Source organism: Panthera pardus, unplaced genomic scaffold (assembly GCF_024362965.1).
Source record: "Panthera pardus isolate Hobbes unplaced genomic scaffold, ASM2436296v1 HiC_scaffold_13, whole genome shotgun sequence".
Classification (NCBI taxonomy): Eukaryota; Metazoa; Chordata; class Mammalia; order Carnivora; family Felidae; genus Panthera; species Panthera pardus.
Genome location: NW_026526688.1, coordinates 15031970 through 15047502, shown reverse-complemented (window position 1 = coordinate 15047502; position 15533 = coordinate 15031970). Strand labels below are relative to the sequence as shown.

The 15533-nt window shown below is 37.1% G+C and overlaps 1 protein-coding gene across 1 annotated transcript in view; it reads right to left on the bottom strand.

Moving 5' to 3' along the window:
• The window catches only part of TRAPPC11 (trafficking protein particle complex subunit 11), a 47884-nt gene that overhangs the window by 28506 nt on the left and 3845 nt on the right, over positions 1-15533 (bottom strand). Inside the window, exons 3-15 of the mRNA XM_019422321.2 lie at positions 14173-14342; positions 13453-13523; positions 12505-12619; positions 9015-9114; positions 8605-8678; positions 6765-6861; positions 4609-4742; positions 3800-3947; positions 1974-2067; positions 1155-1234; positions 974-1052; positions 836-890; positions 351-496 (exon numbers count right to left, since the gene is read on the bottom strand). Coding sequence (XP_019277866.1) covers positions 351-496; positions 836-890; positions 974-1052; positions 1155-1234; positions 1974-2067; positions 3800-3947; positions 4609-4742; positions 6765-6861; positions 8605-8678; positions 9015-9114; positions 12505-12619; positions 13453-13523; positions 14173-14342 — 1363 coding nt within the window. The remainder of the gene's footprint in view (positions 1-350; positions 497-835; positions 891-973; positions 1053-1154; positions 1235-1973; positions 2068-3799; positions 3948-4608; positions 4743-6764; positions 6862-8604; positions 8679-9014; positions 9115-12504; positions 12620-13452; positions 13524-14172; positions 14343-15533) is intronic.

Here is a 15533-nt window from a genome sequence, read left to right as displayed (position 1 = left end):
ATGTCTTCTAAGACGGCTAAGCACCATTCCAGACGACATGCAACAGCACAGCTTTCTATGTTAGCCCCAATGCTCTATATACTTGCATTTGAACTCCATATGAAGAATCGTTTCATGTCACGTTTAAAAAAAAAAAAAAATAGGAAGAAGAATTTTGTTCTTCTCAACTATCATGAGACCTCGACTACAGTAAGTTCCATGAAAGTAAGAGTCCTTTCGCTTGGCAAACTGATCTGCACATGGTAAAAGTACTAGCAAAGATTTGAGAATTATTCTTTCAGTTCGAAGAAGCTTAAAGATGCTGCAGAATTTTAAAGCATCAGAATTTTACTGTAAGAGCACCAAGTTACCTCTTCCAAGGAGTTCTAGGGAATAAGTAATGTAATCTTTTAACTGGGCCATGAGGTAGGAACACTTCAGAGCTGTAGTCAATATGGACGTGAGCAGGGTCCACCACCCTTCACTCCGATAATCACACATCACGTAATCCAGCAACCTGTCAGAAGGCAAAATGTCAGACATGCTGAAACGGAGTCACAAGAAAGGGCCTAAAGACTCCGTGGAGAAAATAACGTGCCTTACCCATGTTATATACGTGTCAGAAAACTTACTGAAATAGTTTAACAGGTATTTTCACATTTAGCTAAACGTGAGGTTTCCTAAGACTTTGAGAATGATTGTACCAACAGACAGTACTTGAACAAAATACCGCAGAAATGGAGTTTAATAGAAATAGAAACATGGAAATAATCAATCCTTCAAAACAAATTTCTCTTCTGATTTTGCTGTAAGGTAATCGGATTACTTAAAAAAATAAATAGGGAACAGGACTCACTTCAAAGCTTTGGTATAATCCTTTGCATAATAATATTCCTCTCCCATTTGAACCACTGTAAAGGAAATAAGATTTGTATGTGTATAATTTTAAGTTATTCAAAGCTGCATGAAACTGTGGCATATTATGGATACATACTTAGATGACTTTTCATTCTTGGACACTTATATTTCTTAAATTGTGCAACAGCATTGCTCAGAAGAGTTATTATTATTTCCTGTTAGAAGAGAGAAAAGTGTGAAACATTCCAATAAAAAGAATCTCATGTTTTCCTCGACTATTCCAAAACATAGTTTAGATTGGGAAACAAAAAACTTACAGAGTGAACAACACTTCTCTCCTTCAGCTGAATGGCAAGAATTCCCACCTTCTCTTTTTCAGGATCAGAAAGATCAAAACCTGTGTAAGATAAGACGCAACCCATTTTAGATAGCTCATTTAACATAAATCCTTCATCGGCACATTGGATGTGTATACTCCTTGAATCCTTTACTTTAATATAACGTATTTAAGATTCTTAGACATTCTAGAATTTTAAAGATCCTAAGAGACAGCTTTATGAGCATGGGAACTTCTCTGTGATCTCTGTTCTGAAGAGAACATTACTGAATTCAGCATTCTCTTGCCTAGCGATATCAACCACCTGATGAATAATATCAATTATCATTCTCAATACAGAATACACTTTCTGGAGGTTAAAGTATATAATTGCTTAACAGTTAAAGTGTGATTGCCACAAAAATTGCTAAATTAAGTATCTATCAAACAAAAAAGATACAGAGAAATTTTTAAGGAGATACAAGTTAATACTGTTTTAAAATATCAAATCTAATAAATCATTAAAGTTAACTGGAATTAAAATATTTAAATAGCCTAAAGTGGCTTATTAATTGTGACTTTAAGAGATGCCCGAATGTTTTAATCATACTCACATCTTTAATTAGAAGTTATTCTAAGATGTACTGATATAAATAAAACATTCTAAAAACTAAAGAACTGAAAATCTTTAAGATGCTTTAAAAAACACATTTTTGCCTCAACATAATGTGTTATGGCCTATATAGCCAATGGAAAAACTGTGATAGCAATTTGTGCCTTTTGAGGTTGAGAGAAAAGAAAGGAGGGAAAAATTATTTACTTAGTACTCCTTGTCGCCATGATCTTTGTCCATAAAAGTCAAGAACACCTGTTTGTGTTTCTAACGGATCAGGATTGGGATACATCACAGAAGCCTGTAAAGTAAAACACAACCCTAAATAAGAGTTTATGTAGCCTCTCGCAAACCAACTCTCTTCAGTCTTTGACAGAATAAAAACATTTCCAAAAATACAAATACCAAATACATGTTCAGATATCATAGTTGTGAATACTTCAACATACACTAAATTTTCACAAAAATTGAAATAAATGTTTCACTTAATATTTAGGCAGTATCATAAAAATTAAATTGAATAAATCAGTCTGATTGTGACAAATGATTTCATAGTAGCTATCTCTTCTACATTTCCTTTTCATCTTTGCTTAAATAAACCAATAAAAATGTGTTACAAATTATGCTTGATGTTTATTCCACACATATAAGTGCTTTTGTGCAAATGAAAATACAGTAATGTGACAAGGAGTTTTAAAAAGAAGACACTATTTTCCTTCCTTATCACTTGTGTATTCAATCCTGGTATTGTCTGGGGAGGGATATTTTTGGCACCAGAATTTGCAAATTTATACTTTTTTCTTTTTTATAATTTTTTCCCTCTGAAACGGCACAGAGATATAATGCAAGTACATTGTTGAAAAATACAGAAAACATCCGAAAGGAAATGAATAAAAATTTAAATTACTTATAAACCTATTACCACTGTTGACAATGTATACATTAGTCTTCCAGATTTTGTACACAAACATTTATTTGTTATTAACTGGAATAATTTTTCAACCTGCTTTTTTCCTTTAAATACATTCTGTAAATTTCACATCATTATCCTTCTGAAACATTATTTTTCATGGCTGCCTGCTGTTACATTTTAGCAAATTCCCTATTGTTCATTTTGTTATTTATATTTTACATTATAATTAATAAATCTGTCTGAAGAACTTTATAATTAAATCTTAGTATTTATCTCTTAGGATCCCTTATCTGCCTTAGACTTCCTGAAAATGAAAATCATATGCAAATAATATGGTAGAAAATAGTCTGGTTATATCATGGTTTAAGGAAAAAAAAAATCCAACCTTTTAAGTACTAATATGCAAACTCTGTTTTTGGACCAGTTTTTTAAGTAGTACTGTTGATAATATTCATCTATCTTCAGAGAAGAAAACTGCAGATTTTAAAGGACAAAAACTGATACAACTATACAAACGTAGATGTATTTATACATGTACGCGCCACGTTATTTTAAAAGTGCTTCTGGGGAAACTGGTATCTAACTATAATCACCCACGAGAAAGGCAAAATGAAATGTTAAGAAACTGCAATTAAAATTCTGCCACAGATTCTTAAGAGTTTTCCACAGAGAAAAACCCCAGGAAGAGAAAGAAGTCCAACGTCATCCTCTCTGGTGGGTCAAAATAAAGCACATTCCTCCAAAGTCCTTCAAACTCCTACAGCCGTGATCAGTGGAAACAACACAATGGAGTTATGTTACGGCACAGACTAAACTGTGACTTTTTTTTTTTTTTAAACTGTGACTTTTATTTGAAAGTAATTTGCTCCTGTCTAAATCACTAACTTATTGTCAATCATAAACTGGTTCTTCACAGAAAAACTTCTGCTTAATCCACAGGTGAAAATTATTTTCAGGCTAAAACTGAAAATAATCATAATCCCTAAAACTCTTAAAGATAAAAACGGATGATATTCAAAGGCTTGGAAAAAAATGATCAACATTAATCAGTCTTATCTTCCTTCAAGAGAAGGTTAATCCACTTCCTAAATGCCACGTAAGCCAGGAGTTGGTAACTTACCTCATGGTTACAGAGGGTTTTTGCAAGTTGCTTCCGCTCCTGGGCATAGTATGCTGCCTGCTGGTAATAGAAACCAGGATTCTGAGTTTGAATAGCTGTCAACCCTAACTTAATAGCTTCATCAAATAAATCTCCAAAGGCCTGGAATCTTAAAGAAAAAAAAAAAAAAATCAAGAAAAAAAAAGATGAAAAAGAAAAAGGAAAGAGAAAGAAGCTTACTTCTAATAATTATTCATTCTCAAACCATAACCTCAGCAGACTGTGTTAAAATAATGCTAATGAGGAACTGCAAATTTTGGGGGTTTCTTTGTAAATACGAACACACACTAATTATAGGCTATAGATAAATTCTGCGTTTAAGTCAACTCTTCTGTACTGGCAAACCTTGATAAATATACCATCAAAGTGTTATGTCAACATAGTTCCCACCAGTCAGAAACATCCATGTTTCTGGGAACAATTTCACTTTGGGATTGTTAAACATCATTCTCAAATAGCAAGTTCCAGGCCAGCAGGGCTTTTGTTTTATTCCCTGCTATAGGCTCAGTACCTAGACATGTGGCAGAAACTCCGTAAATACACGTTGAATGAGAGAGACGGTACCATGAATTAAGTGATTTCCATTAAGGAATTCTATGAATCAATATCTACCATTACTGGAAACATACTTATGCTAGATCTCTAAAAGCCCACTTATTGACAAAAAGCTTAGCTCCATGTAGAACTTAGAGTCCATGCTAATTCCATCCCTCCAAATCCCAAGTATTGAAAGAAAAAAAAAAATTCCAAAAGTACAATTTAAAACATACTGTTTAGACATCCATGCGGCATGCTCAAAAGACAACTCTGCGCTTCCGATTTTTTTCTTACACAAGTCTATGTGCTTTCGGAACTGAGCGATTGCGTCCAGTGGGGTGTTGTGCTGAAAACACAGCCTGCAGATCTGCAAAATGTGGAATCAACCCCAAAATAAAGAAGAAAATAAGGTCAAAAGGTATATTCATTTAAAAATATGTAAAAAGTGAGATGCACTTTAAAAAGACTATGAAATTTCCTCTCAGGTTCTTGGCAACGGAATTGATTTTCTCTATTAGAATCGTTATGCTAAAACCAGAGGTTATGTCTCCTTGATAAATGAAATAAAATTATTCCATATTTGCACCGTATACCTTAGAAAACCTTCTTAAAAGTATAGAATAGGGGCGCCTGGGTGGCTCAGTCAGTTAAGCATCCGACTTGACTCAGGTCATGATCTCACAGTTTGTGGGTTCGAGACCCGCGTCGGGCTCTGTGCTGACAGCTCAGAGCCTGGAGCCTGCTTCAGATTCTGTCTCCCTCTCTCTCTGCTCCTCCCTGCTCACGCCCTAACTCTCTCTCTCTCTCAAAATAAATACACAAAAATTATACTCAATGAAGAACACAAAGATTGGTGAAAATTAAATACCACCTCCGCAAGCACAGACTATAACTGTCAGAAAGCTAAAGATTTTTCTGTACCACAATTACAGCACAATGGCCTCCTTATCAAATAAGGATTACAGAAATTCTTGAAAGCTTTTTATTTGGAATGCTATTTCAAAACAGTAATAATCTACATCGACATAAGGTAAAAGGAAAAACAGAAGAAACACGGCCTAAATTTATTTCCATATGCTTATCATCAGTTTTATTTGTAAGGTACGAGGAATACATGAAAAGTTAAGTCTCTCATCCATCCTTGCCCCTCAGCCATCCAATTTCCTGTTCCAGAGGCAGCCAGCTCCCAGTATGTTTCAGAATATAGTCTCTGCACAGATAAGTGTGTGGTCATTTATATACAACTTATCATTTTTAATAAATAGTTTCACAATATGTTTAGTGATTCACTTTTTTTTTTTTTTTTTACCTAATATTCCATATCAATAAGTGGAGCTGTCTCATTCTTAATAGTTATAGAATATTCCCTTGTCTGGAGTTATAAGTTACATCAACCAGTCACTTATTGCTGGGTTGCTCCCAATCTCCTCCTACACAAGGTGCAACAAATATCCTCACATGCGTGACTTACAAGTCTTATTACTAGCACATACATTAGATAAATTTCCTGACATGGAATTGCTAGGTTAAAGGAAACACCCCCTTTCAATGCATATAGTTACTGCGAAAACCTTCTCTATAGATGTTGTACCAGTTTACATTTACATAAGGAATCAAAGTGTCTATCCGCCCTCACGTCACCATCCCGGTGTTAGCCGTCTTTAAAACATGAATGCGGAAAGATTAAAAGCAAAACAAAAACCCCTCGCTTGCCTTCTGCAGGCATCTATTTCTACCACATACAATCTGAAAATGCTCAAATAACAGGTATAAAAGTTTCCTCCGAGGTGAACAGATACGCCTTTTCTATGGCTGTGCCATTAAACCAAGGGAGGCTTACATAGTTTGAATGTGTTGCATCTTTAAAAATTCACGAATATAGGCAGCTTTCTTCTCTCTCTCTCTCCCTCCTATCCCACTGAAAAACAGAAGCCCCTCGGGGCCCCTGGGTGGCTCAGTCAGTTAAGCGTCTGACTTCCGTTTCGGCTCAGGTCATGATCTCATGGTTTGTGAGTTTGAGCCCCAAATCGGGCTCTGTGCTGACAGCGTGGAGCCTGCTTAGGATTCTTTCTCTCTCCCCTCTCTCTCTGTCCCTCCCCCATTTGCGCTCTGTCTCTCTCAAAACAAATAAATAAACTTAAAAACAAAAACAAAAACCCCTCCTAAAGGAGTCTTACAAAAATAAAACTGCCCTAAGGGAGAACTCTGGGACCCATAAACTCGAAAGCAAGCATTACAGCCGGTTCTGCTACAGAACCATCGCAAGAGGAGAGCCTAATTAATCAAATACTCACTTTCAAAGCAAGTAACTAATACGGATTTTCAAATTTCAAAAAGATAATCTAATATTTAAAGACATGTTTTCTTCATTTGGAAGTAGAACCATTACCTTGTAGTTTATAAATCCTGCCATTGTCTTAATTTCCAGAATATTAGTTTCATGGGCTCTCAATTCATGCACAAGATTATAGGCGGTCCTATAATTCCTAATGCAAACATGGGGAACATGGTTAATTATGATATAAGTAAATCTCAAGAAAAGATTCCCAAGAACAAATTATTAGAAAAAGGAAACACTTCTTAGCACTGAACAGTTTAGGAATAACTTATACATATCCATCTGAAAAATGATGTTGATTACTAGTATGTGGGAGGAATCAATGACTTTTCACTAAGAACAGAACCATTGCAAGTGCATTGTTCTGTCATTAACGTCTGTCAATAACTGATAGAAAGTAAGTTGAAAACGAAAGTAGACAACTGTCCAGAATTACGTTAAAAAGTCAGCATTCTGTTAAAAAGAAATAAGCTTTTTTTTAAAAGCACCATTGTGAGCTTCTCCAATGAACAGAAATTGTAATAGCACAGAAGGTGCTAATCGAGACAGGGCACAGGTCAACAGCTTTTAAACCCAAGTATGTCTACAAGTTCAGTGGCCACTGCCGATCTCGGGCACCGGCTGGAGAAGGGGGAGTGGGCTGAGACAGGAGAGCCTGCTAGAGGAATGCCTCCCCTGAGGATGGAAGGGGATGAGAAAATCTCCAGGCTTCTCCAAAGACAACTCTTTGCTCCTAACTTCCCCTGGTAAAATTTGTCTTCCCAGAATTACCTTTGAGAAGACTTAGAAGTGGTACCATGGGTACAAAGTGAACTACGTTGAAGCCAGTTACCATCCCATGGAGTTGCTGACATTTACACAACACAATCTGGTGTTCCCCACCTCAGTAATAACAAAAAAGATGTTTCTGCAATATTCCTCTGAATAGTAGATTGACTTTTGTTTCTCTTATTCTTCTGCCCTGCACACTTAGCCTCTCTTCAGTTTTTATTCCTATGTTACACTGCCACACTCAACCTTTAAAAACCGAGTTAAAGTTAGAAAAAAATGTTTTACTAAATTGTGCTTAGTAAAAGCAAAGGAATAAAATGCGTAACCACTACCAACACATACACAACTACTCGTCAAAGCTCTAAGCAGAGCCTTCGAATGAAAAATGATGCTGAGATGTATAAACTTTAACAAAAATTTAATTAAAAACAAAATCATGGGGGCCCCTGGGTGGCTCAGTCGGTTAAGCGTCTGACTCTTGGTTTCAGCTCAGGTCACGATCTCCTAGTTTGGGCAGCTCAGGTCACGGTCTCAGTTTGTGGGTTCAAGTCCCAGATCTGGCTCATTACTGACAGCATGGAACCTGCTTGGGATTCTCTCTCTCTCCCTTTCTCTTTGCCCCTCCCCTGCTTGCTTTCTCTCTCAAAATAAATACATAAACCAAAAAAAATTTTTTTTAAATAAGTAAAATCATAGATTAACTAACTAAATGCACTATACATCTTCAGAAATTCATCGTATTAGATAAGGAATATTTAACATATATTTAGCGGTGGAAGTCAGTCAACACAAAGATTTTACCGATTATACAAATAAGTAGTCAACAGGATGGGAAGAATTTTAATGTTTCTTTAGATCACAAAATGTAATCAAATTAGACCAGAAAGCTTTATGAGAGTATGAAATTTACTTCTGATAATAAAACGGAAATTCTTTTAAAATCTCAAAATATTATATTCCATTCATCTCTAAACGAATCAAATACTACATACACGAACCTAACCAACATAAACATTTTAAAATTAATTAAACTTTTGTTGAGATTCAGACACTGCCATTAATACGTTACTGTTAACATAAAGATAAGAAAAATTTAGTTTGACAACCATTAAAAACTTACTTCAGGGCATTTTGTGTATCTTGTTTCAATTCACTGAAGAAAGCTATTTTGAACTGATGTCTAACAAATAAAAGCTGAAAAAAAAAGAATAGAAAAAATATCATTACACATACTCTCTTATAATGTAAAAATTACGATAATGTTTATTAAGAGGAAACACAAAAGTATTCAAAATTAAAGATCAAGAATTACTCCAACAAACAAGTATAGTTAAGGAAGCTATAAAAATCTCTAAGAACTTTAAGGGCAAAAAGTAGAAAGAGAAATTAGTTTTTAAAAGCTTTTAAAAAAATTTAAAAGCATAGAAGCTATTTAAAAACATCAAAGTATTACAGACATTTAAAAAACTCCTCTAAAATAATCAATGATGAATGCTTCTATTATTTCCTTCTTTAGGAAAAATAATGTACCTGGTGTGTTGTCTTATTCAAAAATTCTTTATGAGATTTCACTCTTCTGATCTCAGTGTAGTAATAAGTCTGTGCATGTTCATAAAAGGCATTTTCTAATCTGTTTAAAAAAAAAATCAACATTCAAACACTAAAGTTATTTTAAACCAAACTATTCTCAAGAGTCATATTTGTAAGACCTAAAAGTAAAATCATGACAGAGATAATGTCTGTAGCTTACTTCATGATAAAGATAAAAAGCAAAATATCCTTAATTTCTAAATAAAAAATGTAAAGACCCCCAAAACCATTTAGTTATTTATAATCCACTCTTTTATTTTGTAATTTTATAGGAAGTGTGAAAGAAACAGATATACAATATTCATTCAGTTTGACTATTTTTTCTGATTTTAATATTTAAGGTTAAAGGATAAGAAAACTGATGGAAAAAAGGACCAAAAATGAGAACTGGCAATTGACAGAAGAGTAGCATTTACAGGATTCAAATCCCACTTTGTTCCCTAACTTTAGGATAACATAAGAACAAAGAAAATTTGATCACAGACAGATAAACAACTCAAAGCTCCTTTTGTGAAAATAAGTATGTATCAGAAGTATCTGCCCACGGCATGAAAGAAAGCTAAATTCACAGTCAGATAAAGGCTGGACTTCAAGGCTTTTCCTCCTCGGAATAAAACACAATTTTGAAGCTGTATTCAAAGAGTTTAGGTACATCTGAGGAAAATATGCTAAGAAAAAAAATGGCTAAGCCTAAACTTTAAAAATTTGCTATTTTAAGGCAAGATTTTCTATTTTTAAAACTACACTTTTTAAAATGTTAAAATATGAAAATAATTAAAGTTAGGTTCTAACTTTGAAAGAACATATGAATCTAAGCTGAACTATAAAGTCTTATAAATGGGTAACCTTTGTTTTGAAAGACAAAATACGATTAAAGAGAAAAAATCTGCTGGTTAGCATGACACTGATAGTCTACTGTCCTAAGACGAAGGCCTTTGGACTTAGAACACATTTTTATAAAAGAAAAATGCTTAACTCATGAGAAGCTTGACAATTCTTTTAAGTATTTTCACTTGAAATGATCAGTGAACCTCTGAAGCACAAGAGTCTCCTGATCACTCAACACATCACAGGAGTTTTATACACATTCTGTTTCTTTGACATTAAAAAAAACACATTAACCAGGGGGCCCTGGGTGGTTCAGTCGGTTGAGCATCCGACGTCAGCTCAGGTCACGATCTCAGAGTTCAAGGGTTCAAGCCCCGCGTCGGGCTCTGTGCTGACAGCTCGGAGACTGGATCCTGCTTCAGATTCTGTGTCTCCCTCTCTCTCTGCCATTCCCCTGCTCATACTCTTTCTCTCTCTCTCTCAAAAATAAACATTTTTAAAAAATAAGTAAATAAATGAATATTTAAAAAAACTTAACTGAATCACTTAACCTTGTAGTCTATATACTTGATATGTACATCAAAATGTTCTGAAAGCACACAAATGAGTGAGGATGCCACCGGGAACTCTGCTAACTCCCTCCCGGATCAGACACTGAATATGAAGATTTACCGATATTCAGCATTACCCTCTCTCTTAAGATGAACTATCCATATGAGGAAAGGTGTAATAATGTCTTCCCTCACGTCCAGTGGACGGTCTTACCCCTGGTGCTCGCATCTCTATTTTGGAGGTCCTGGATCCAGAGCACTTGCTTTTTATATCAGTAATTTCGACACAGCCCTCCTTACTCAAATGTGGCATTATCCCCAGTAAGACCACAGTGGTTAAGGGCAGAAGCCACAGTTTCTGTTTCTCTTGCACCCACGATAGCACTGAATTTGAAAGCTGAGGAGGACGTTAAGGCGGGGTTTCTCAACCTCAACACCACTGGTGTTCTGGACCAGGTAATTCTTTGTTGTGGGCTTTCCTGTGCACGGAAGGGTGCAGAGCAGCACCCCTGAACTCTACCCACTAGATGCCAGTATTAGGAAGCCTCAGTAGGGGCCCTGATACATGTCTCCAGGCATTCCCAAATGTTCCCTGGAGGCCAAAATCCCCACAGTGAAGAATCAGTGGATGAAGGTGCAGGATGGATGGAGGACAATGGCTTTCTTAAGGAGGCTGCATGCGAACTCAGCCACAGAAGTGGAGTAACAGAGCCCAGAAAAGGGAGCTGGAAGGCAGGAGTCCTACAAAAGCACGGTGACAGGAAACAGCGCCGTGAACGGCGCAATACTGCACCGTACAGGCAGGAACTGTCAAAAGCCTGGAGAGGAAGTCCGAGGCCAGCTGGGGGGCTGGGATGGGCCTTGGTGGAGGAAAAGCAGTACGAGTGTGCTACCAGTTTCCTAGGTATCTGCCCCCTCTCTGTTCCCCAGAGGTCAATGCTCACAGTTGAAAACACAAAACGCACCGTCCTCTCCTTCCGCGTTCAGGGCAATCATGGCAATTTCAGCCTCAGCACCACCGATCTGACTGAGTATCCACACTACCTACTGTTTATCATTTTCCATGCGGAGATTCTACCTGCTGACTGCATCTAAGTTTTCTCGCAGTTCATCCTTTCGTTTGTTGCCTTTTCAAGCTCTCTACTGTGGAATTTATACTTCTCTTTCCTAAAGTTGTGTCGTTTACACACCAACGGGAATGACCTATTACTTCCTATAGGACATCACTTCCAGAAGTTTGCTTCTGAGACACAGGAACAAATGGAAGGGAACTAATAATCAAAGATTGACTACACTGTTCCTGAGTTTAAGAGGGACACTTACACAGAATGAAAAGGCAAACCATCTTATGGTCAAAATCAGTGAAAAGGTTCAAGTCTAAAATACAACCTGGCCAAAAATGTAATATTATAAAACTTCTCTGCAACACTGAAAGCTAGAAAACAACAGATAATGGTCACATATTCTGTGAGATATTGCTGTGTCCCCAAGTCATATGCCTTTTAGATACAAGGGATTTATAAAGAATATTTAAGAGGGGCGCCTGGGTGGCTCAGTCGGTTAAGCGTCTGACTTTGGCTCAGGTCATGATCTCGCGGTCTGTGAGTTCGAGCCCCGTGCCGGGCTCTGTGCTGACAGCTCAGAGTCTGGAGCCTGCTTCAGATTCAGTGTCTCCCCCTCTCTCTCTCTCTCTCTCAAGAATAAATAAAACATTAAAAAAAATTAAAACAAAAAACCGCAGTTGACCTAGATGTGTATATGGTGTCAATGAGGTAACGTTAAGTGGCAGTTCAGCATGTGTTGTACAATTACATCTATTTTCATATTAAAAGCCATGTTTGGACAGAAACTTAAGAAGCTGTTGTAGTGGTTATATTAAAGAACTGGAAAACGTTAATAATGGGGACTTATCTTTTCACCTTATAGCTTGTGCACCGTTTATATTTTTTCCCATGAACACGTGTTTTTGTTAATTAAATGAATCTACACAACCAATTTTTCAATGCTTCATGAACAATCTAAAGAAGAAACATTTTAAGATCTTGATTTACCTTATAATATAACCCACCAGGTGGTCAGTGTGGGGCAGCACAAACAGAGATTTTCCTGAGAGTTCACACGCATTACATAAAGCCGCAGCCCTTTCTGACGCCGTGACATCTTCCCCTGTTAACAAATCCCATAAAGATAGAGAAATAAAATGATTGGTGTGTTTTTTCTAAACGAATGGCTCCCCAAATCTAAACAACAGAATTAGGAAGAAAAACTCAAACCCCCTTTCACCATGCCAGGTGGTCTCCTGGGATCCTTGGGGGCTCTCTGGGGTCCTCAGAAGTTACACAGTACATATCTGTTAGGAAAACCCTGTGGAATTTTCTACGGAGCCAAGATAGGCCAAGTTATGCCAACAGAGATGCCACATAACTATTTCAAAAACCGTAACTAAAAATGGAAGCAATAATCCAGGAAAGTGGTTTCCAAAATGCCACAAGTTTCAAAAGAGAAACAAAAAACATTCTGGCCTCTCAAAGTCTTAGAAGGTAGAAGAAATAAGCATTTGAAACTAAGACATTTTCTTAGAAGAAATTAGAAATCCTATGGCATTTTTCTTTGTCCCATTGCATGTTAAGAAAAAAAATTACATACAGAATATAACTTCAAACAGACCTCAGATAACATTCTTTTTTAAAAGATCAAGTGAATAACTGTTTCATCAGTCGATAGATAGATGTCTACATGGTGAGGTAAGTGAACTGGGGCTGGGGGAGAATATTTTAATATTTAACATTTTAACATTAATTTTTAAAAACATTTTAATGTATTTTAATTCTTTTTATAATAAGCATTTATTGATGCATTATTTGTACCTTTTAAAGTGAACACACCATCTTTCCCGTAACTGAACGCATGAAAGATTTTAACATCAAAAACTACACCTCCTGATAACATGGATGGGAAACATAAAGCAATTAATTCGTTATTAATTAATCTTTTGTTACCTGGGGGCAATGGAGTTTTCTTCTGAATCAGAACCACTGCAACTTTTGTGTTTCTCCCTTGTAAACTTTGCCTGCAATGGGAAAATAATAAAGTTAACTAAACATAACTTTTAACTTTTAAACAATGTATTCCAGACTTTACATAAAGTACAAGCTTGATGATTCAGGTGAAGGAAGATAAATTTCAACTAAAAACACCCAAGATTAGAGGAAATCTTTTCCTGCACACAAAGAAACCTCTATGCTACAATGATTGAGGTTTTAAAAGTATACTCTTGTATCGAGCTTCTAATCCTAACAAAAATCTGCTTCAAAAGCAAAGTGGAATAAACACTTTCGTGTAAAAGTCATAACACAACTTCTCTCTTTATAGCGATACATCATAGACTGGTCATCCAAAAGAAGTATTTTAAAACAGCAGTGGTGATAAGACAAGTGTCTTGTGAGACTAAATAGCAAATTAGGTTTTCTCTCCCCAAAATATTATACATGCAAGAGGAAAGCATTTGGAAATTCGGACTAATGTCCGAAATGTCTTCTAAATTTCTTCACACAGCTTAGCCTTGTACAAGTTAACGTGAAGCTGCCCGTTAGGAACCGGACAAGTTTCACTGGAGGGCAGCGCAGCCTGAACAGCTCTCGGCTGCCTTCGGTAAGTGCTGGTAAATAACAGACATGGGCAGCTAACGTGGTCAGTCTGGGAAACGGGGACACCCATACCTGACAATTTCCACTCTGGTGGCGCACTCGGACTGCTTTTCTTTCCACTGAGGCTCGTCCCAGTCCAGTTCATAGAACACGACCACTAGGGCCGGCACCAGATTCAGATGTTTGTTCATCCAACCCGTCTTTAAGATCCCCTTGGGAATGTACCATTCGTAGGAAGTCCTCTGCGAACAGGGGCAAAAGCTGAAGAGACTTCTTTGATAAAGTAGCAGCAGAAGCCCCTGTTATTGAGTGACGGGCACTTTACGTGCCTTCATCTCATTCGACATACACACGACACATTTTTAAGATGAGGAAGCTCCGGTTTACAGAGATAAAGTAAGAGCTAACAAGCATCGGAGGTAGAATCTCAACCCTGGATCTGCTTGTTTCAAAGACATATTACCAGGATGGCATTTTGCCTTACTGTGCATGACGAAAGAAATGCAGGACAACTCTTAAATACAGAAATGTCATAGCAGTCACTTGGGTCAGCGCTAAGTGCCACATCACGGGAAAGAGGTGGTAGATGTGAATATTAGCCCTGAAGAAACTCGTGGAAACCTCTAATGACTTCCAAAGCACCCACACCGACTCAGACTGCTCCACTCAGGCTGATCCAACATCCACTTCAAGTGAGGAAAGATGAGGACAGTAAGGAAACCCAACACAAAAAGCTTAGGGACTCAGGAAGGAACAAGGAATGGGCAAATGAAAAGCTCCCTGCCCTGGAGAATGGATCCAGGACAAACGGGGGACGGCTGTGCTGGGCACTGGCCCTCCTGGACACAAACACCAACTAAGAACAAACATGTGAGCGCCGGGGTGCTGTGACTGGCACAAGTTCAGAGACAGCTCACGGCTTCTACAGCCCGGAACGTAAAACAGTGTCTCCACTCTTCTCCTACACATAAGCAAAAGAATCGACTGGCGACCAGATCCACAGTTTCATCAAGGAGGTCTTACATTCGTGTTTTAATCAACACCCCCAAGTGATGATGATATACTCGGTCCATAGACCAGTCTGTCAGAAACACTTCTCCAGGGAAAACACACACACACACACACACACACACACACACACACACACACACACACGCAGAACAGGTGGTTTATTCTGATGTCTTGTTAACTGACTTTCAGACCAGACCAACTCATAAGATTATAATAACAGGTGAATATATATGATTTTCTTTAAAAAGTAAATTGACACTGTAAGCACTTTTATTAGCTGCTATTATTAACATCATCCCATTATTTTTCTAGGTCAATCAGAGTCTCCACTACGATGTTCAACCTAAAAGTCAGTTTTGAACTTAATGCCTTTTCTCACTCCATACTATATAAATTGTTTTATTTTATGTAGAAGTCTCCAG